This window comes from Callithrix jacchus, chromosome 1, assembly GCF_049354715.1.
Source record: "Callithrix jacchus isolate 240 chromosome 1, calJac240_pri, whole genome shotgun sequence".
Classification (NCBI taxonomy): Eukaryota; Metazoa; Chordata; class Mammalia; order Primates; family Cebidae; genus Callithrix; species Callithrix jacchus.
In genome coordinates, this window is record NC_133502.1 from 213,950,235 (window position 1) to 213,970,173 (window position 19,939).

Consider the following 19,939-nt stretch of genomic DNA (forward strand, 5'->3'; position numbering starts at 1 on the left):
CCCTCCCTTTCTCCTAGGCCCAGAACTCTACAGTCCTCAAGCTGGTGTCCTTCCAGGCTAAAACGCTTCCACCCCAGAGGCAGCGCATCACAGGTGCGGAAGGGCCATCTGTGGAGGACAACACAGGGCCTGGCCTGGGGTCCCAGGCAAGGCCTCTGTGGCCTCAGTTTCCCCAGATCCTTCCAGGTGTGACCTTGTAGATGGCCGCTATTCTGGACTCACAGCTACTGAAGGGGAGAAAGAGGGAAGGAGGCATTTCTTCAGTTCCCTGGAGAAGTTCAGATGCTCAGACTCCCTGATACCATCTTTGCTGGGCAGAATAATGTCCCCAAGATGTCCAAGCCCTAATCCCTGCAACCTGGGAAGGTGCTACCTCACCAGACCAAAGGGACTTTGCGGGTGAAACTGAGTGAAAGATCTGCAGTGGGAGGGCAGCCTGGATTGTCAGGTGCACCCAGTCCAATCACACGGAGCCTTAAAAGCAGACTCCTTTCCAGCCGTGGTCAGAGACAGAATGCTCTGGCTTTAAAGACAGAAGAAAGGACGAGAAGCCAAGGCGAGCAGGTGCCGCTGGAGGCCGGAAAAGGCCAGGGATGGATTTTCCCCCGGAGTTCCAGGAGGAACCATCTCTGCCACCACCTGGATTTTAGCCCTGTGCGGGCTAAAGGACAGTGCGGGCACAGACCTCATCAAAGGGTTCACACGCCTTGCTCTCCTGCGCTGGGCTGGTACGGGGGCCACAGATCTGATCCCTGCCCTCAGGAGCCTTCGCCATCTGGGAGACGCCCGGCAGAGCCTCCCTCCTCCTGCTGCCCCGCCCTCTCCTCCTGCCACTGTTTGTTGAGTGCCCCCTGTGAGCAGGCACCAGGCTAGCATCCTCCTCCCAGCCCCGGCCTGACAGGCTCAGCGGTCCGGCCACCTGAGCAGCCACACGGGACCCCCGAATCCTGCCCACGGTTTGGCAGGACAAAGGGTCTTTTCTGCTTCATAGTCACTAGTGTGTCCTCCTCACAATAAGGGTCCCCAGTCCTCGTCTGTATGGGGGGACAGAAGGTAGCACCTCACAGATGGCTATAAACAGGGCAGGCCATCGGTGCTCAAGACTGGCTTCAAGGCCAGGCGAGGTGGCTCACACCTGTAATCCCAGCATTCCGGGAGGCCGAGGCGGGCAGATCATCTGAAAGCGGGAGTTCGAGACCAGCCTGACCAACATGGAGAAACCCTGTCTCCACTAAAAAATAAAAAATTAGCCAGGCATGGTGGCACACGCCTGTAATCCTAGCTACTCAGGAGGCCGAGGCAGGAGATCGCTTGAATCTGGGAGGCAGAGGTTGCTGTGAGCCAAGATCGCGCCAATGCACTCCAGCCTGGGCAACAAGAGTGAAACTCCATCTCAAAAAACAAAGACTGATTTCAAGTCTTTGGCTTTGCTACCAGTCAAGTCAGCCGTGGGAAGAGTTGCGTTTTTCTCTTAAAATGAAAGTCAAATGTGGGGGCTGAGGTATCACTGCACAAGGCGTGGGGGCTGAGGCACTTGGGCAAGGTGGTTTTTCAGAGACCACCCCAAGAGGCTGCTGGAGCCAAAATGTCACCCCTAACGACCTAACTGGGAGCTCTACTGCTAAAGCATGCTTTCACGCCCCCCCCCCCGAAGTAATCAGGGAAATGCAGACAAACGTTCCTGGAAGCGTTATCGTTAATGGGGAAAATTGGAAATAACTGGGAAGAACTCAAGTGCCTGATAATTAGGGGTTAGTTTAGGACATCTGTCCACCGGGATCCCAAATAGTCATCAAAGTCCACTGGTAGGACAGCATCTTCTGACTTAGGAAAATATCATGATAAAATATTAATGAAACAAGCAGAAGATAAAATGATACACCTAATAAGATGCTAATTTTGCTTAAAATATGTTTTTTTTTTTTTTTTTTTGAGACGGAGTTTTGCTCTTGTTACCCAGGCTGGAGTGCAATGGCAGGATCTCGGCTCACCACAACCTCCGCCTCCCGGGTTCAGGCAATTCTCCTGCCTCAGTCTCCTGAGTAGCTGGGTCTACAGGCACGCACCACCGTGCCCAGCTAATTTTTTGTATTTTTTTTTAGTAGAGATGGGGTTTCACCATGTTGACCAGGATGGTCTTGATCTCTTGACCTCGTGATTCACCCACCTCGGCCTCCCAAAGTGCTGGGATTACAGGCGTGAGCCACCGCGCCTGGCCTTAAAATATGTTTTGACAGGCTGGGCGTGGTGGCTCACGTCTATAATCCCAGCACCGTGGAAAGCCGAGGCGGGTGGATCACCTAACGTCAGGAGTTCGAGACCAGCCTGGCCAATACGGTGAAACCCCACTTTTACTAAAAATACAAAAATTAGCCAGGCATGGTGGTGTGCAACTGTAGTCCCAGCTACTCAGGAGGCTGAGGCAGGACAATCGCCTGAGTGAGGGAAGTGGAGGTTGTAGTGAGCCGAGATCGCGCCACTGCACTCCAGCCTTGGTGACAGAACAAGACTCCATCTTTAAAAAAAAAAAATGTTTTGACAAAAGCAGGGTGAGGCCTTCCCAGTGCCTATCTCTGAGTGTGGTGTCACAGGTAATTGAAAAATGTGTTTCTTTTGTGAGGACTCAAAATGTTCTAAAGTTAGCATGGAACATCCATGATGGCACCAAAAATAAAAAATGAATGCCAAAGACGAGGAGTTGTACTCCTTCAGTGCAGATGCCTTTGGTCCTTCCCCAGGCGTCAGGATGCGTCACGAACACACGTGAGGGAGAGGGCCAGCTTTGTGGGTTTGCGACCCATACATACCACCACACCGGTCACTGAGCTTAGAAAGGCCCTGCACTCAGAAGGGTCCCAAGCTGTCTAATGCTTACCACCAACAGCATCTTGTAATTCTCAGGCATTTTCAAACCAGGGCACCACATTTCCATCTTGCCCTGGACCCTGCAAACTCTGCTGCCGACCCTGGCAAGGCGCCCTGGGCCCGAACACCTTGACCTTCCGCTCCTGCTTCCTGAATGCAGCAGCCAGCTTTCTGGGGTAGGTTTCTTTTCCATGCAGTGACTCCTTATATTTTTTCCTGGTTTTCCAAAATTAGGGTCCCAAGGACACTAACCTTGGCAAATCAAAGCCTATATTGGCTGTCCCCTGGGACAGTGGCTGCCTTGTTAGGAGGTGGGTGGGGTCACCAGCACAGCCCTGGCATTGCTAAATGGGCTGTCGGCAAAAAGAGGAAACAGGGCTCTGTTCTGTGAAAACACGCATCCATCATTCGCAGCGCTTTTTCTGGAGACTGAACTCTTTCTGTACACCTCACCGCATTTTCAGAAGTTTCTTACAAGGTACGTGTTTTCTCCAGCAAAACCAGGTGCCTCTGACTCAGGGCCACCGCCTATGGGCCGGCCCCACATGTGTTTCTACCAGTTAAGGCTCAAAGGTGCCTGGGTGACTCTGTTCCACAGCTTCTGTGGCCACACTACCAGATAGGTGGTGAGCTGCCTGTCTCCGGAGGCATTCAACAAAGGCTGCACAGGAAACACCTTCCCTGGCATTAGCCTAGAGAACCTGACCTGAGGATGTCATTGCACAGGGCATCTGGCAGCTCCTAAGGCAGGGCCATGTCGTCTCACCTGTCTGCGCTCTGTACTCCATACAGGAGTATAGGTCTGACCAACTCAGACTCTGACTGCCCAGCCCTCTCAGCAGGAGGCCTCAGTGACTATTTCCTTCAGGGTAAAGGAACAAACACCAGAAGGTGGGGTGAGGCAAGTGATGCAAAATTGACATGAGATGCCAGAGAGAAATTCCTAAGCTGCCCAGAAGCAGGTGAGGTATGAGAGAAGCCAGCAGCCACAGGCCTCCTGGAGCCAGCCACTGAGTGCCTGCTGTGTGCTAGCGGAGTGCTGGGTGTCACAGGGATTGTCACCATTCTCCTAACAATGTAACTGAGGCAGAACTCTTTTTTTTTTTTTGAGACAGAGTCTTGCTCTGTCGCCCAGGCTGGAGTGCAATGGCATGTTCTCAGCTCACTGCAACCTCTGCCTCCCAGGTTCAAACAATTCTTCTGCCTCAGGAAGCCTTAGCTTCCTGAGTAGCTGGGACTACAGGTGTGCGCCACCACACCTGGCTAATTTTTGTATTTTTAGTAGAGATGGGGTTTCACCATGTTGGCCAGGCTGGTCTTGAACTTCTGACCTCGTGATCTGTCCACCTCAGCCTCCCAAAGTGCTGGTATTATAGGCATGAGCCACCACGCCTGGCCAGCAGAAGTCTTATTAAGCCCCTTTTATGAGTGAGGAAACTGAGGCCCAGAGAGGTGAGGCTACCCAGCCAGAGGTACTGGCAGGGGAAGGCAGGCCTGCCTCAGTGCAGAGCCGCCCTGGAAGCCCAGGCTGGCGGTGTCCTGCACTCTACCACCCGGGACATCAAAGTTTCAAGCTCAGGTTCACTTTCTGCATCCTCTTTTTTTTTTTTCAGATGGAGTTTCGCTCTTGTTACCCAGGCTGGAGTGCAATGGCTCGATCTCGGCTCACCGCAACCTCCGCCTCCTGGGTTCAGGCAATTCTCCTGCCTCAGCCTCCTGAGTAGCTGGGATTACAGGCACGCGCCACCGTGCCCAGCTAATTTTTTGTATTTTTAGTAGAGACGGGGTTTCACCATGTTGACCAGGATGGTCTCGATCTCTTGACCTCATGATCCACCCGCCTCGGCCTCCCAAAGTGCTGGGATTACAGGCGTGAGCCACCGGGCCCGACCTGCTTCCTGTCTTTCCTTTATTATTCCCTGAATGAATGGACATAGAAACTCCCCCAGAGGGTTTGGGGATGGGGCAGGTCAGGTTCCTCATTTTAGGCAGATTTTTAACTTTAAATGGGCTGAAGCAAGTGCTAGTTACCTGGACAGCTCATGCCTGTGGAGGTTGCCCCTCCCTGTGGTGCTGGGTTCTCGAGAAACAAACTCTCCTCCCTCCCTGCTCCCCAGATCCATGGGGCCTCCTGCTCAAATCTTGGGCTGGGGCCAGGGTCACTAAGAAATCTGCCTTCCTTTGAACACTAGCCAGTTCATGTGTACACAGGGGTTGCAACCTCGGGGTTTGGGGGGGCATTGATTGGGTTCAATCTGAGAGTGTTTCCTCTGTCCCATTATGTGTTCAAATTTTGGACATTTCATGTACAAATGTGAATTTCTTCTGAAGTCAGAAGCTCTGCCAGTCCCAGCCCTTACCCTCATGGCAGCAAGAGGCTAGACCCACTGGGCACTCCCCCTGCCGTCACTACAAACCCTCTCTGTGCCTCAAACGATGCCTGTAGGCTGCCCTGTGACAGCCCTGCCGCAGAGTCCAGGGACATGATGGGGTGACCCCTCAGACTCTGGCCGCCCAGCCCTCTCGGCTTGGGTGCTCCCCTAGGGGGGACCCTGGGAGCATAGGCACCCGGGGATGGAGCCAAGTTAGCAATGGTCTCTTGAATGCTGGGGACCTGGCCACCGCTGGGATCAAGACCTGGGATCAAACTGGGAGGCTTGTGGAGGCCCAGGCCCAGGACAGCTCTGGGAGCTCCCAGGGCTTTGCAACCACCCATGGGTAGGGTAGGTTTCTACCCCGTGAGTGTCCAGATCAGACCACTCACAGGGACAGAGGCCTTGTCTCAGGCAGCGAGAGGGGCATACAGAGAAGCTGACTGGAGGTGTGGGCCCAGCCTGTTGCAGGCAGGAATGGGGGAGGCAGCAGGGTCCCCCACCTGCTCCCTAAGGCACAGGCCCTGCAGGGTTCCAGCTTCTCTTCTTCCCTGGGTCCTGTCCATGGCTGTCCTGTGCCCCAGCACCAGCCAGGCTCACTTGGCACTGTAGCTGCCCCAAGCAGAGCCGACATGGCAATTAGTGGCCAGGGGGTCTTGCTCAGGAGGGTCACTCAGGACAACCAAGGGAAGCCACTCAGGATGGTGCCTGGGGGGGGGATCAGGAGCAGCTTTCACTTGAGCCCCAGGAAGCAAGCATTGCAGCGGCCAGGGGCCTGCCTCCCTGTGCTGTAGGGGGTCCCTCATCCCACAGGCCCTCACCTCCTGTGCTGCCCCTGGGCGGCCTGGCCTCAGAGGGTCATCCAAGGCCCCTCCACCTCTCCAACCAAAGGTGGGGAGCAAAGCCCAGGGAAGAAAACACCAGGAGAAAACCAGAGAGCTCTCCTTTCCCTTTTAAGAGCCCTGACGGCCTCAGCCCTGAGCCCGAGGGGAGGGAAAATGTCGGGAAAGATTCCCTTCCGAACTTTCCGAGTCTTTGTTTGGGAGGCCCGGGGGTGACTTCGCCAGGCCGGGCCGCGGGCTCAGCCGTGCGCTCCGGTGCAGTGGCCGAGGCGACCTGGCGCCCGCCACCCCGGGGCACGCCCTCGCGGTCGAGCTCGGACCCCGACCCGGACCCCAGCGCCGCCGGGCGAGGGCGGGAGGGGCAGCGCTTACCAGATCGTCCCGAGCGCGCCGAGCGCGGTCCAGGCGGGCGCAGCGCTGGGTCAAGTTCACGTCCGGCCCGCGGGCTGCCCGAGGTCCCCGGGGCGCGGCCGGGGGCAGCGGGAGGCGCGGGAGGCTGAGGTCCCAGGTGGCCGCCGTGGCCGCCCCCGAGGCGCTGCTGTCACCCCGGCCGCGCCCCCCAACTTTCTGCACAGTCGCGGAGCTGGAAGTTTCCGGGCTCCGCGGACGCTGGGCTGGGTTTCAGCCGCGGCTCTGAGGTTGGCAACAAAGAGGGAAAGAAGGAGGAAAAGCAGGCCGGGCAGGGGAGGAAGAGACCCGCGCGGAGGCCGCGGCGCAGAGCCCCAGAACTTCCAATTCTACCCAGGCGCTTTTTTCGTTGTGTTTTTTTTCTTAAGAGGTAAACAAGCAAGCCCCACGCCCCAGTCCTGCTGGGCTCATCTCTGCGCGAGTCCTCGGCACCTGAGTGTTTTAAGCCCACTGCCAAGTGTTTTGGAGAAAGGTTTTTTTGCGGGGTGGTGAGGGTGGGCACGAGATGCTTCCCAAAAGGTTGCTGGCACGCAGCCCATGTCCCCAGTGAGGGAGCAGCAGGCAGGGGCTTGGAGGAACACGCTGTCTTTGTCTCTACCCGAAGCACCCGGCTGTCGGTCGCCCATGATCCCTAGAGCGGAGGGACTCTTGTGACCCCTGGTGCTCCAGGAGAAGGGGTTCCATGCTGGGTCCTGGGCCCAGATCTACCCTGCCTTCAGCCCGCAGTTAGTTCTCCACCTTCGGGGATGATCCACGGGCCTGACCCGGCTCCCACAGCCCAGCTCCCTGGCACCACCGTTTTCTACCGTCTTCTCCCTACCTGGCTTCAAACCTCCCAGGCCAGGATTCTGAGGACACACCTGGGCTGGGGGAGGCAACTGAGTAGCCCCCAGGTCTAGGAATCTGCAAAGGTGGCCAAGCATCATCCCTCGAGACTGCAAGGGTCCTGCAGGCACTGGGAGGCACAGAACTTCCGGCTGCCAGCTGGGCCTGAGGCCTCCGTGTGTCTGTCCTTCCACACTAGACGTGTTTATGGAGAAGACACTCGGGGCCAGGCCAGCTCCTCCAGAGCGCCCTTGCAGGCTGAGGAGAATGGGGATTTTTTTTTTCTTCTATTTTAAAGAAAAATGAAGAGGCTATGGGAGCCCGGTTGGGGACTGGGGTGGGAAGAATGTTTGTCTTTTGTCCCACAAATGTGTGCGGTGCCCCGAACCGGTGGAGAAGCTCTCTCTTAAGTGGATATTCTCCCCTCAAAGGGCTTCTCAGACGCCATCCTCGCCGAGGTTGGTTCCGGCTTCCACACGTGATTCAAGAAAGAGGCCTCAGCCCCAAGAGCCCCTGAGAGTACTGCCCACTCCCCCTGGAACCTTCCAGAACCTGACACGGGGCTGAGGACATAGAGATGGTGGAGGTGGGCTGGCGGGCGCTGGCTGGGGTAGTGTGTGAAGCCCTTGTTTTTGGAGTTGCAGATGATTGTCAGCTGACGGTTCGTTTCCAGCATTCACAGGGGACCTCCTTAGTGGGAAAGTAACCTGCCAGAGAACCCCAAGATCCTTTTCCACAGGCAGTAAGATGAATGTTTTCCTTTTCCTTTAAAAAAAATTTGAGGAGGGGGTGAGGGGAAAACATTTTTAATATATATTTTATTTAAACCAATATATCCAAAATATGATCAGTTCAATATGATCAAGATAAGGATTAGTGAGATAATTTTACTTTTTCATACTAAATCTTTTTCAAAATGTTTGTGGGTACACAGTAGTAGTAACTGAAGTTTCTTACGGTGTTTTCACAGTAACAAGCCTTGGTGTCAGTGGTCTGCAATCTCCCCAAGGCCTACGGTCAGCCTCGCCTGCTCCACAGCACAGTGACTGAAGCTCCATTAGGGTGTGGGCCAGGTGTTGACGTTTCTTTTTCTTGTTCTTTTTTTTTTTTTTTTGAGACAGAGTCTCGCTCTGTTGCCTAGCTGAGCACAGTGGCGCGATCTTGGCTCATTGCAACCTCCACCTCCCGGGTTCAAGCTATTCTCCTGCCTCAGCCTCCCAGCATGCTGACATTTCAAGAGACTCGGCAGCCTCCCGGTTCGTAGTGAAAGCTCCTATGCAGGCCCTGGCCCTTTCCTGGGAAGGGAAGCCTGACTGTCTCCCACTGCGTCCTCATTGGAACTCCATTCCTGAGCTGCGACCACTATTTTTAGGATTGGAAAATGCACTGGGAATGGCTCATCTTCCTGAAGTTTGAGCTCATTTGTTTTCTGACTAGTGGTCACTGGTGATTAGAGTGTGTCCCAAAGGAAGCTGTCGCCCTAGTCCTATCATACCAGGGCTTTGTGGGCGTGTGGCCTGCCCAACGGCAGAGGCCCCCTGTGCGGAAGGGCCCACACTCAATGCTTGTCCCTGATCTTAAAATTCTGAGTCATTCCTGATCAAGGGAACCCACATTTTCATTTTGTCCCAGGCTCCGAGAGTCACATCACTGATCCCGACTTCGGCTGTTGGTCAACTGCTGCATAAATAAAAAGGTAAAAATCTAGGATTTTATTATTTCTTTTACCACAGAAATAATTTCAGATTCTATGTAAATAAGATACAAATATTTTATTTTATTTTTTTATTTTTTGAGACGGAGTTTTGCTTGTTACCCGGGCTGGAGTGCAATGGCACGATCTCGGCTCACTGCACCCTCCGCCTTCTGGGTTCAGGCAATTCTCCTGCCTCAGCCTCCTGAGTAGCTGGGACTACAGGCACGCGCCACCATGCCCAGCTAATCTTTGTATTTTTAGTAGAGATGGGGTTTTACCATGTTGACCAGGATGGTCTTGATCTCTTGACCTCGTGATCCACCCGCCTCAGCCTCCCAGAGTCCTGGGATTACAGGCTTGAGCCACCGCGCCCGGCCTGATACAAATATTTTAACTGAAGATCATTGTATTCAGGGAAAATGTTCACCTTTAAGAGATGGGGCCGGGTGTTGTGGCTCACACCTGTAATCCCAGCACTTGGGGAGGCCAAGGCTGGTGGATTGCTTGAGCCCAGGAATTCCAAACCAGCCTGGGCAACACGGTGAAACCTTGTCTCTGCAAAATATACAAAAATTAGCCAGGTACGGTGGTGTACACCTGTCACTCCCAGGTCCTCCAGAGGCTGAGGTGGGAGGATTGCTCAAGCTTGGGAGGCTGAGGCCACCTTGTCTTAAAAACAAAGGCAGGAAGTCGTTATGAGCACAGCACAATCCCTGTCCGTCCCTAGCTCTGCCGAGTGCTGCCTCAGGGACCCTGTGCTAGCTCCCACCTGCAGGGTGTTCTGAGGAGCCATCGGAAGAGCCTAGCTGGAGATGTGGTACAAACCAAGAATTCGATAAATAGTGCCCTTGATTGTCACATTTATCATTTGACATGTAGGCTCAGGTGCGGCTTGATTACCTTCAATGTACTTATATTTTATTTCTTCCCATTATAAAAGCAATACACACTGTTAAAACAAGGAAAGAAAACATTCCCTCCTTGCTGCTGCTCCAGAGACTCCAGCCCATCACATGACAGTGTATTTCTTTACAATTAGAGAAACAGATACACAACTGTTACATTTTAAAAACTTTTTCTTTTACCTTGACTTATTTTTAAGGGGAAACACTAGTGAGGCCTCACAGAAGTGAGCAGAGCTAATGACCCCCCATGTGATGGAACAGTTCTGAGCCTGCCATACTTCCAATGCAGCGTTCACCTGCAAGTCTAAACCCAGTCTCCGTGGCTGCCTGTGTGCAGGGACCGTGGACTGTGAAGTTTATGGCATGAAGGCACTGGGAGAGAACACTACATCACAAAGTGTCCTTAACCTGCTGCTGCCTCAGCTTTCCCATTTGTGACTTGGTTTAAAAAAATTTTTTTTGACAGTTTTAGGCTCTTATTTTAACTTCCACAGGCTGTCGTAGAATCTGCTCAGCCAGGGAGGGGAAAGGAGCCGGCAATCAGGTCTCCTCCTGGGCACCTTTGTGAGGCCAGCTGGCGAGAGTGGGGGGTGACACTGAGGTCCCGGCAGCTCCAAATGCAGGCAGGGCCCTGTCCTCAGAGAAGGTCACAGCGTAGCCAAGCCCAGACAGGTGGATGGGCCCACGGCACACACAGGAACCTGGAATGGAGGATGCATGCAGGAGGCACGGTCCATGACTCCCCAGACCACACTGGATTCAACCCCTTGGGGCCCAGAAGCTTCAGGAAAGGTTTACGCGGCCACGGGGTCCCAGTACTCCAAACAGGAAGGTCTGGCCTGGGTACAGGGCTCCTCCTGGCTGCCCTTCGCCATGAGCACCAGAAGTTCTGCAGTGCCCAGTGGGCACAGCAGTCCCTAAGAATGACCCAGCACTGAAGCTGAGCCAAAGAACTTGGGGAGCAAGCCACACCCCCTCACTCTCTCTCCATCTGCTCCAGCGTTGCCAGGGGGTTGCCTTTCGCGGGAACCGGGCTGTCCTCAACACCCTGCCCTGGAGCCCAGCCCCATGTCTGTGGCCTGCTACAACTAAAAAAGGAAGAGCTTTGTTTGCTTCTGTTTATAAAAAGTGTTATGTATATAACAGATTAAACCTCATAAGCATATACAATTATTAGTCAATTAACAATAAAATTGCTAAGAATATGGCAAGCAAAAGAGACTCCTCTTCCACACACAAAAGTGCTCATTACAGGAAAGTCCAAATAAGAACTAGTAAGAGGATAAACGTATTTAGAATTAAAAAATTAAAAGAAAACAATTCCCCATGAGGTGATTATGTAATTACCGAGTGCATTTGGGGGAAAGTCCTTCCACTACGTTTTCCAAACTGCGTGTGTCTATGTGCACGTGCATATTCCCGTTCGCACCTATGTGAATGGACCATACCATGTTATAACACAAACATACATTCATGATTACATCACGCCGTACATTATTTTACACTTCTTGTTGAACAGGTTGTGAGCATTTTATGTCATTATTATTCTCTACAAGATTTGAAACATAAAATATAAATACCAGTTAATTTTTGAAATCAACCTTATTGAGGTAAAAGTTCCATGTGGCAGAATCCCTCTCACCTCTACTGTTCAATGAGTTTTGACAAATGTATGCAGGCGTTATTCCTATTACCACCAAGATCGAGAAAGCAAACAGCCATCACCACAGGTTCCCTGGGGCCCCTTGCAGGCAATCTCTGACTCCCTGGCAGCCACTAACCCGAATCCTATCACTGTAGATCACTTTTAATTTATTTGAAAAAAACCGTTAAAACTCGTGGAGTATGAACTCTTCCTTGGGATCCTGACGTGTGTCTACATTGCTGAGTCTATCAATAGCTCCTTCCTTTTCACTGCATTGGAATATTTTATCATATGCCTATTGATGTTTGTTTACCTATTTATCTACTGATGGACAATTGAATTTTTTTTTTTTTGAGTCACGGTCTCACTGTCGCCCAGGCTGGAGTCCAGTGGCACAGTCTTGGCTAACCGTAACCTCTGTCTCCCAGGCTCAAGTGACCCACCTCGGCCTCCCAAAGTGCTGGAATTACAGGCATGAGCTACTGTGCCTGGCCTATTTCTGATTTTAAAAAATGTGGCCGGGCGCGGTGGCTCACGCCTGTAATCCCAGCACTTTGGGAGGCCGAGGCGGGTGGATCACCTGAGGTCAAGAGATCGAGACCATCCTGCTCAACATGGTGAAACCCCGTCTCTACTAAAAATACAAAAAATTAGCTGGGCATGGTGGTGCGTGCCTGTAATCCCAGCTACTTGGGAGGCTGAGGCAGGAGAATTGCCTGAACCCAGGAGGCAGAGGTTGCAGTGAGCCGAGATCGCGCCATTGCACTCCAGCCTGGGTAACAAGAGCCAAACTCCGTCTCAAAAAAAAAAAGTTTGCTATTGTGACTAGAACTTTGTGAATGCCAATTAATTTTTACAGTGTTTTAATGAGCAATGTGACCAGCACATGCTGTGAATGCCCACGCGTATGGGCATGGCCTGTGTGTTTCCCCCCTGCAGGACCTGAGATGGGGAAACCAAGGGCTAGGGGATGAAGAAAGGGGCCAGAGGCCACATAGCTGGTGAGGAGCAGGCTGGGGGACCCGCCTCTAAACCCCAGCATGCCAGGACAGCATGCTGCCGTACTCTCACACTTGCCTGTATCAGAAATGCTTGTCATTTTCCCATGCAGAGAAATTTCCATGAAAATCAAGTTGTGGGCTGAGAGACGAAAGGCAGCTTCGTGTTAACTACGCAGGCTTTGGTTTGCTTCCTCCACTGAGCTCACCGGTGTGTGTGAATCTCTCTGTTTTCAGACATACACACACACACCCCAACACCAGTGACAGTGATCCATTCGTGGCTCTATAGTGCCTTTGGAGCAGGAAGCCGTGGCTACTGACTTTACAGTCGTGGCACAAGCTGGCTCTGGACAGGAGGCCCTGGCTTGGCTTCTGAGCATCCATTCAGCAGACTTGTCTTAAAGGATGACTGATTATTTCCCAAAATCAAATCTCCCCTATAGGACAAAGTTCAGGCAGCTGGGAGGATTCAAAGGAATGATCTGTCCCCAAGATGGCTGCTTCCAAAGAGGTGTCATAGCCAGTCTGTGAGTGGCTGTGCCCAACAGAAGGCAGGGGGAGAGGAGGTGCTCCTTGGAGTACAGGGACCCTGGGTGTCTGTAGGCGATTCTTGGGCCACTCTAAAACAACAGCTCAGCATTGAAACTGAGACAATGTTTGATTTTGCTCACTTATTAACTAGCTTCTAATTATGTGTCTGATGGGGCTATTCCCATGATCTCATTTAATCCTAAACTATTGTTATCCCACTTCTACAGACGAGAAACATGAGGCCCAGAGAGGTTAAGAAACTTGCCCAAGGCCACACAGCAGTGGGTACTCAGTCCCAGAATGCCTGTTCTTTGCAGACATCAGGCTTCTCTTCTGAGTTAGAGGTCTCTGCCTGGTTGTGGCTAGCAGGCTCCAAAGAACACATGTTCATCTTAACTCGGGGAGAACCCTAAATTATTATTATTATTTTTTGAGACGGAGTTTCGCTCTTGTTACACAGGCTGGAGTGCGATGGCGTGATCTCAGCTCACCGCAACCTCTGCCTCTTGGTTCAGGCAATTCTCCTGCCTCAGCCTCCTGAGTAGCTGGGATTACAGGCACGCGCCACCATGCCCAGCTATTTTTTTTTTTTTTTTTTTTTTGTATTTTTAGTAGAGACGGGGTTTCACCATGTTGACCAGGATGGTCTCGATCTCTTGACTGCGTTATCCACTCGCCTCGGCCTCCCAAAGTGCTGGGATTATAGGCATGAGCCACCGCGCCCGGCCAACCCTAAATGATTCTTGTGTGCTCAGAAGAGACAAATGGTCCAGGCCCCCCACTTCCTGTTCAGGTCCCTGAGGAACCTTCCTCCTCAGACCACACCCCACTGCTGAGCAGACCACTAACACTTGTCCTTGCCCCCTTTCAAAAGGTGAGTGTCAGCCCCTGAGTTGAGCAAAGAAGAATCACCTCCGCTCAGCCCTTGGTCCACAGCCTCCCTGGTCTTGAAGTCAGCAAGCCTAAGGAGGCCTCTGTCCATGGGAGATGAAACAAGGAAAGGAAGGGCCCATTCTCTTAGAAAACATGTGTTTTCTGTTTACAGAGGGGCCTGTCCAGTTCCTATGCTTTGTTCTTTAATATGGAGCCAAAAAAAAATCAAATGTGGAGCTTCCGCTCTGAGGTACACTTGGGGGCTAGAAGGTCTGGATTGCTGTGGCTCATTGTGCTGGGGTGTCCTGTCTGCTGCCAACATCAAGCATATACCAACCTCAAAAGCCAAGGAAAAAGCCAGACTGCCCCTCTGCATTGCCAGGAAGGATGGGTTACAGATGGGAGAGACAGCCTCAGTGTCCTGGGGGCTGGCTTGCCACTGTGTGTGGGCACACTGGGGGTGTTCTGCCATGCCCTTGTAGCCCTGGCACCACAGGCCCGGCAGGCTTGGTGCCACACATGGGCCATCCAGGGCTCACTTATTTCTTCATGCCCTTTCTTCAGATGCTGGGCAGAGGGCATCCTTTCCCATCTCAAGCAAAGGGAGGCAGCCAGTATTCGAAAATCTGGGGTAACAGGTAGGTGAGGATCTTCAGGCAACTTGGGTCAAGCTCAGGGATGCTGAGAAGCTTGAGACTTAGCTCTGGGTAAGCGGATCTTCCGGCTGGAGACGAGGCAGCAGTGAGCTAAGGTAATCAACAGGGCTGGTGGCCGGCTACACCTATGAAGGGAAATTCTTATCACAGGATGCCGGGTCAGCACACAGGCTAACCGCTGGGATTGAGAATCGGGGATCTAGGTCCAAATCTAGGCTGTGCCCCCTTGCCCTCCAGGGCCTCCAGCAAGCTGCTTCTCTGACCTCAGCCCCTCACCTCTGAAAGGGGGTGGCATGTGAGGCCAGCACGTTAATACAGCTGCTAGGAGTACTGAGATAACACGTTTACGTGTTAAGTCCAGGATGGCCTGGCTCATGCTTTCCCATACACGGCAGCTGCCACTGTCATGCATGTCGGGGCTTCAGACTTCACCGAAGGGGCGATCTGGCTAGACAAAGCTCATCAGCCTAGGCTGTCACAGCCAGTGGAGAGGGGTCCCGCAATCCCTCCCACCCAGGGCAGACCCTGACTAGGACCGGAGGACGCCTCACTGGGCCACACCTTCCTCCCCGTGCAGAGAGGGTGACATCTGTAACCCTGGTTGACAACAGAGCCTAGGGTTCTGATGTCACTTTTCTGTCCGAGGTGTGCGTTCCGCGCAGGCCGACACGCGGGCTGGCCCCCGGCCCAGTGCATAGGCTCCGCACCTCCGACCTCTCGGGGGCTGCAGCAGGGCCTGGCACGCGCGCCCCCGGGGCCCCGCCGCCGGCCTCTTTCATCTCCGCCTACCCGCTGTCCCGCCTCTACGTCCCGCGCACCTGGGGGCGGGCGGGGACAGCAAAAAACCAACGCAGGAAGCGCGCACGACCTCGTCTAGGACCAGCGCCCCTCCTGGGCGGAAGCCGCGGCGCCTTGGACTGGCCGGGCCCGCCAGCTCTTCCGTCCCGCCCCGGAAGCCGGGACGAGGACGCGACGCGCGGCGAGGACGCAGTGCCGTAGCCAAAAGGGCGGGGCCTGGTGCGACCGGGGGGCGGGCCTCGGCGCTGCCCGTTCCGGAAGCCCAAGCGAGGGTGAGACAAGCCGTGCGGACGTAGCGCCGCAGCTGAGGAGGCGGGGCAAAGTCTGGGGGCCGGGTTTCTACGTGCAGGGGGCGGGGCCTCTGGGGGGCCATCTCTTAGATCCCACGACGAGGGCTGTGCGGACGTTGCGTCGCAGTGGGGTGGGCGGGGACTGGGCGGGGCCTCTGGCCCTCTCAGAAAGCTCAGGCGAAGACTCGGAGGGCGGTGGCTGTGGGGCGGGGCCTGGCTGGGGCAAGGGCGGGGCCTGGGCCTGGGCGGGGCCTGCGTGGCGGGCCGTGGGGCTGATTCCGAACTTTCGCGCAAATTAGGTCTCCACTTTAAACAACTTTTGCTGTTTTTTTTCCCCCTCCCTAAACCAGATAAAACAACCAGACAGTGGAAGATTTGTAAAACCTAGGCGAGTACAAAGTAAGAAAAGGAGAAACCTTTCCGAGTCACCAAGCAAAATACTGGTCTGGAGTATCTTTTCATCTAACTATACGGATTTTTACATAATCAGGATAACTTTGTATATACGCTTGCGGCTACCTTTAAAAATAACATTTTTTTTTTCTAATTGCAAGACTACACGTTTACTGTATGGAATTTGGAAAATTGGAAAAAATTACAAAGAAAAAAAGTAGCCTGAGATTCCCTCACACGAGATCACCATTGTTAACAGTTGACGTTCTTTCTTTCTTTTTACACAATTATGCATTTGTTGAGACAAAAAATAGATCATGCTGTAAATACTACAACTTTGTCTTTTTGACCATGGCTATATTCTAAACGTTACACATCATTTAGTGTTCATCCACACTTTGTGATCATACACAGAGGGGTTGTATTTTATTTAACCCATATGAGATTATTGGATATTGATTTTACTTCCAATTCCATCTCTTACTTCCTTCTTTCTTTTATAATAAACATTCTTTGAGCTAAATCTTTGTGCATGTCCAGTCCCTAGATGTGGAATTGCTGAGTCAAAGCATATGAACACGAATGCTGCTTGTACCTCCCTTTATCTTTATGTGTTCCACATTTAAAAAGTAATCAATCAGTATTTTAACAATCGGTTTAAACTCGAGTACTCTATATACAAAAAAGATCTCTCATTTGCAGAATATATAAAGAACTCCTGGCTGGGCGTGGTGGTTCACACCTGTAGTTCCAACACTTTAGGAAGTCAAGGCAGGAGAATTGCTTGAGCTCAAGAGCTCAAGACGAGGCAGGTGGATCACCTGAAGTTAGGAGTTCACGACCAGCCTGGCCAACATGGTGAAACGAAAATTAGCCGGACATGGTGGCAGCCTGTAATCCCAGCTACTTGGGAGCCTAAGGCAGGAGAATGGCTTAAACCCGGGAGGCAGAGGTTGCAGTGAGGTGAGATTGAGCCATTGCACTCCAGCCTGGAAAACAAGAGCAAAACTCTGTCTCAAAAAAAAAAAAAAAAAAAAAAAAAATGCTGGGCATGGTGGCTCATGCCTGTACCCGAAGCACTTCGGGAGGCCAAGGCAGGCAGATCACGATGTCATTCTGGCCAACATGGTGAAATCCTGATTCCACTAAAAATTTTTTTAGTATTTTTAGTAGAGACGGGATTTCACTATGTCGAAATGGAATTTCAACATCCTGGTCAACGTGGTGAAATCCTGTCTCTGCTAAAAATACAAAAATTAGCTGGGCGTGGTTGTGCACGCCTGTAATCCCAGCTACCCCGGAGTTTGAGGCAAATCTCAGCTACTCGGGAAGCTGAGGCAGGAGAATGGCTTGAACCAGGGAGTCAGAGGTTGCGGTGAGCCGAGATCCTGCCACTGCACTCCAGCCTGTCCACAGAGTGAGAATCATCTCAAAACAAACAAAAACAAGCTGGAGACCAGCCTGGGCAACATAGCGAGAATTCATCTTTATAAAAAATGTAAAAACTAGCCCTGTTGGTGGGAACGTTAGCATTGCTAGTGGGAGTGTAAAATGGTGCAGCTGCTGTGGAAAACCGTATGAGCGCTCCTCAGAAACGTAAACACAGAACCACAGGACCCAGCAATTCCACTCCTAACTATAGACCCCCCAGAGTTGACGACAAGAACACTAACAAATATTTGCACACTTTTGCTACAAAGCAGCAGCATTATGCATGATGGACAGAAGGTGGAAACAGCCCCAACGTCCATGGGTAGATGAACGGGAAGGAAAAGGCAGCTTATATAGGTGTGCAATGGAGTACTACTCAGCTTTGAAAAGGAATGAAGTTCTGACATATGCTATGACGGGGATGAACCTTGGAAACACGGCACAGAGTGAAGTCAGCCAGACACGAAAAGGCACACAGTGTACAAGTCCACCTGTCCGAAGTCCCTCGAGTAGTGAAATTCATAGAGTTAGAAAGGCAGGAGAATTGCCTGAACCCAGGAGGCGGAGGTTGCGGTGAGCGGAGATCGCGCCATTGCACTCCAGCCTGGGTAACAAGAGCGAAACTCCATCTCAAAAAAAAAAGAAAGAAAGTAAAGCAATGCTTACAGGGCACTGGGGAGTTATTATGATTATATATATTTTTTGAAACAGAGTTTCACTCTGCCGCCCAGGCTGGAGTGCAGTGGTTCAATCGCGGCTTACCGCAACCTCTGCCGCCCAGGCTGGAGTGCAGTGGTTCAATCGCGGCTTACCGCAACCTCTGCCTCCCAGGTTTAAAGGATTCTCCTGCCTCAGCCTCATGAGTAGCTAGGACTACAGGTGTGCACCACCACGCCCAGCTAATTTTTTATATTTTTAGTAGAGACAGGGTTATACTGTGTTGGCCAGGATGATCTCAATCTCCTGACCTTGTGATCTGCCCACCTCAGCCTCCCAAAGTGCTGGGATTACAGGTGTGAGCCACCGAGCCTGGCCCTGGGTTACCATGTAATAGGTGTGGAGTTTCAGTTTGGAATGATGAAGGAATGACCAGGGTAATGGTTGCCCAGCAATGTGAATGCACCTAATGCGCTGAAATGACAAATTTTGTTATGTATATTTCTTGTGGGGGTGGGGAAGAAAAGATATTTTTGAGATTCTGGTCCCAAGAATCTTGCATGAACCAAGGCCTGTACACATAACCAGCTCCTGACCCTGCCCAGGTGGTTGGGGACAGCCCTTCTGGGGAGCCCAGCTCTAGACAAACAGGGCTCAAGCCAGGCTTCACACATCCGGCATTTTCCATCCTAATTTCCAAGCTGGGAGAGAGAAACTTGCTTTGTGGAAGCACTGAGTCACTGTGAATCTTACTTGCCGGTTTATTTCTGTGCCATTGAGACACACACACGCAACTGACTCCCTCTGCAAACGTGAGTGATACATATTCATCGTCAGCAAGTATGCAAACACGGGAAAGCACCCCTGAGAACATAACAGATAGAACCCCAACTCCGAGAAACACAGCTGACATCCAGGGGTATCTTCGTTCAGCCTTTCTTGTCTGTTCCTAATACATACTCAAAATCATCGTGGTCGTACGTCACGTTTATGCAGCAAACAACTCACCTCCTCTTCAGTGTTTCTCGGGCACACTTTAATGACTGCAGAAGAATCCACTGTTCACATGTCCCATATGTAACTTCTTTTCCTCACTCTTGACGGTTGGCTGTTGAGGTGGTTTGCAGACCTGCTGCTGTGAATGTCTTCGTGGTATATCTCTAATACTTCCCGGGGCACTCCCAGGGGAATAATTGTAACGTCACCGAGGATTCGCTTTTTAAAGGCTTTTGAATATAGTATGACCCATCAGCACTTCAGGAAGAGCGGACAGACTGCTTTTGCACCGACATCTCGGGAGTGTGTGGGCGTGTTTTACACAGAGGTGTCTTATCCCACCTGGCGAGACCCAGTATGGGAGGAACAGCACTGTGGGGGGATAGGCCCTGGCTCCGGGGCTTTGGTCCACGGTGGGTCGCTGCCTTTTTGTCTTTGCTGAGCAATCACTCCCAGAGAGAGTGGGCAGGGAGGTCTGGGCTCTGAGCTCTGCAGGGGCAGTGACCCTGGACACAGGCTCCTGACTCTGGGGAAGGCTCCACTCTGTGACCCTGGAAGCCACGGAATACTTTTAACTGCTTGTTTGCTGGTGCCGTCAGGACTGGGACGTTTTCTCAGGTGTGGGTATGACATGCCCTGCACATTTCCACCAGGCCTCTCGGCTCTTCACTCTGGCGTGGAGAGTGGCCCTGCAGGTACGGACTCCATAGTCCTCCATGTGCCTTTGAGGGGAAGCAGGACCCCGGTATGAAGCA

The 19,939-nt window shown here is 52.3% G+C and overlaps 1 protein-coding gene and 2 long non-coding RNA genes across 7 annotated transcripts in view; 1 reads left to right on the plus strand and 2 right to left on the minus strand.

Annotated features, from left to right (window-relative positions):
- The window catches only part of LOC144578437 (uncharacterized), an 8,838-nt gene extending 2,331 nt beyond the window's left edge, over positions 1-6,507 (minus strand). Inside the window, exon 1 of the long non-coding RNA XR_013524217.1 lies at positions 6,452-6,507. This is a non-coding gene — a long non-coding RNA (uncharacterized LOC144578437). The remainder of the gene's footprint in view (positions 1-6,451) is intronic.
- On the plus strand, positions 6,499-16,435 carry LOC103787790 (uncharacterized). 4 transcript variants are annotated; one of them, XR_013524212.1, is made up of 5 exons: positions 6,499-6,857; positions 7,957-8,054; positions 8,283-8,568; positions 8,945-9,008; positions 10,914-11,950. It is a non-coding gene; the product is annotated as an uncharacterized LOC103787790 (long non-coding RNA). The 4 variants fall into 4 exon arrangements; XR_013524213.1 differs by having other exon boundaries at positions 8,283-8,328; positions 8,434-9,008; XR_008475286.2 differs by lacking the exon at positions 10,914-11,950 and adding an exon at positions 16,058-16,435 and having other exon boundaries at positions 8,283-9,008.
- Positions 12,186-15,796, minus strand: LOC128929223 (uncharacterized). Of its 2 annotated transcripts, none has more exons than XM_078343608.1 (2): positions 15,409-15,796; positions 12,186-14,744 (listed from the first exon to the last, which is right to left on the minus strand). In XM_078343608.1, exons 1-2 carry the CDS (start codon positions 15,788-15,790, stop codon positions 14,719-14,721), a joined length of 408 nt encoding a protein of 135 aa, XP_078199734.1. In that variant the 5' UTR covers positions 15,791-15,796; the 3' UTR covers positions 12,186-14,718. The 2 variants fall into 2 exon arrangements, with proteins under 2 accessions (XP_078199734.1, XP_078199728.1); XM_078343602.1 differs by having other exon boundaries at positions 12,187-14,744; positions 15,438-15,796.
- Positions 16,436-19,939: the final 3,504 nt, after the last annotated feature.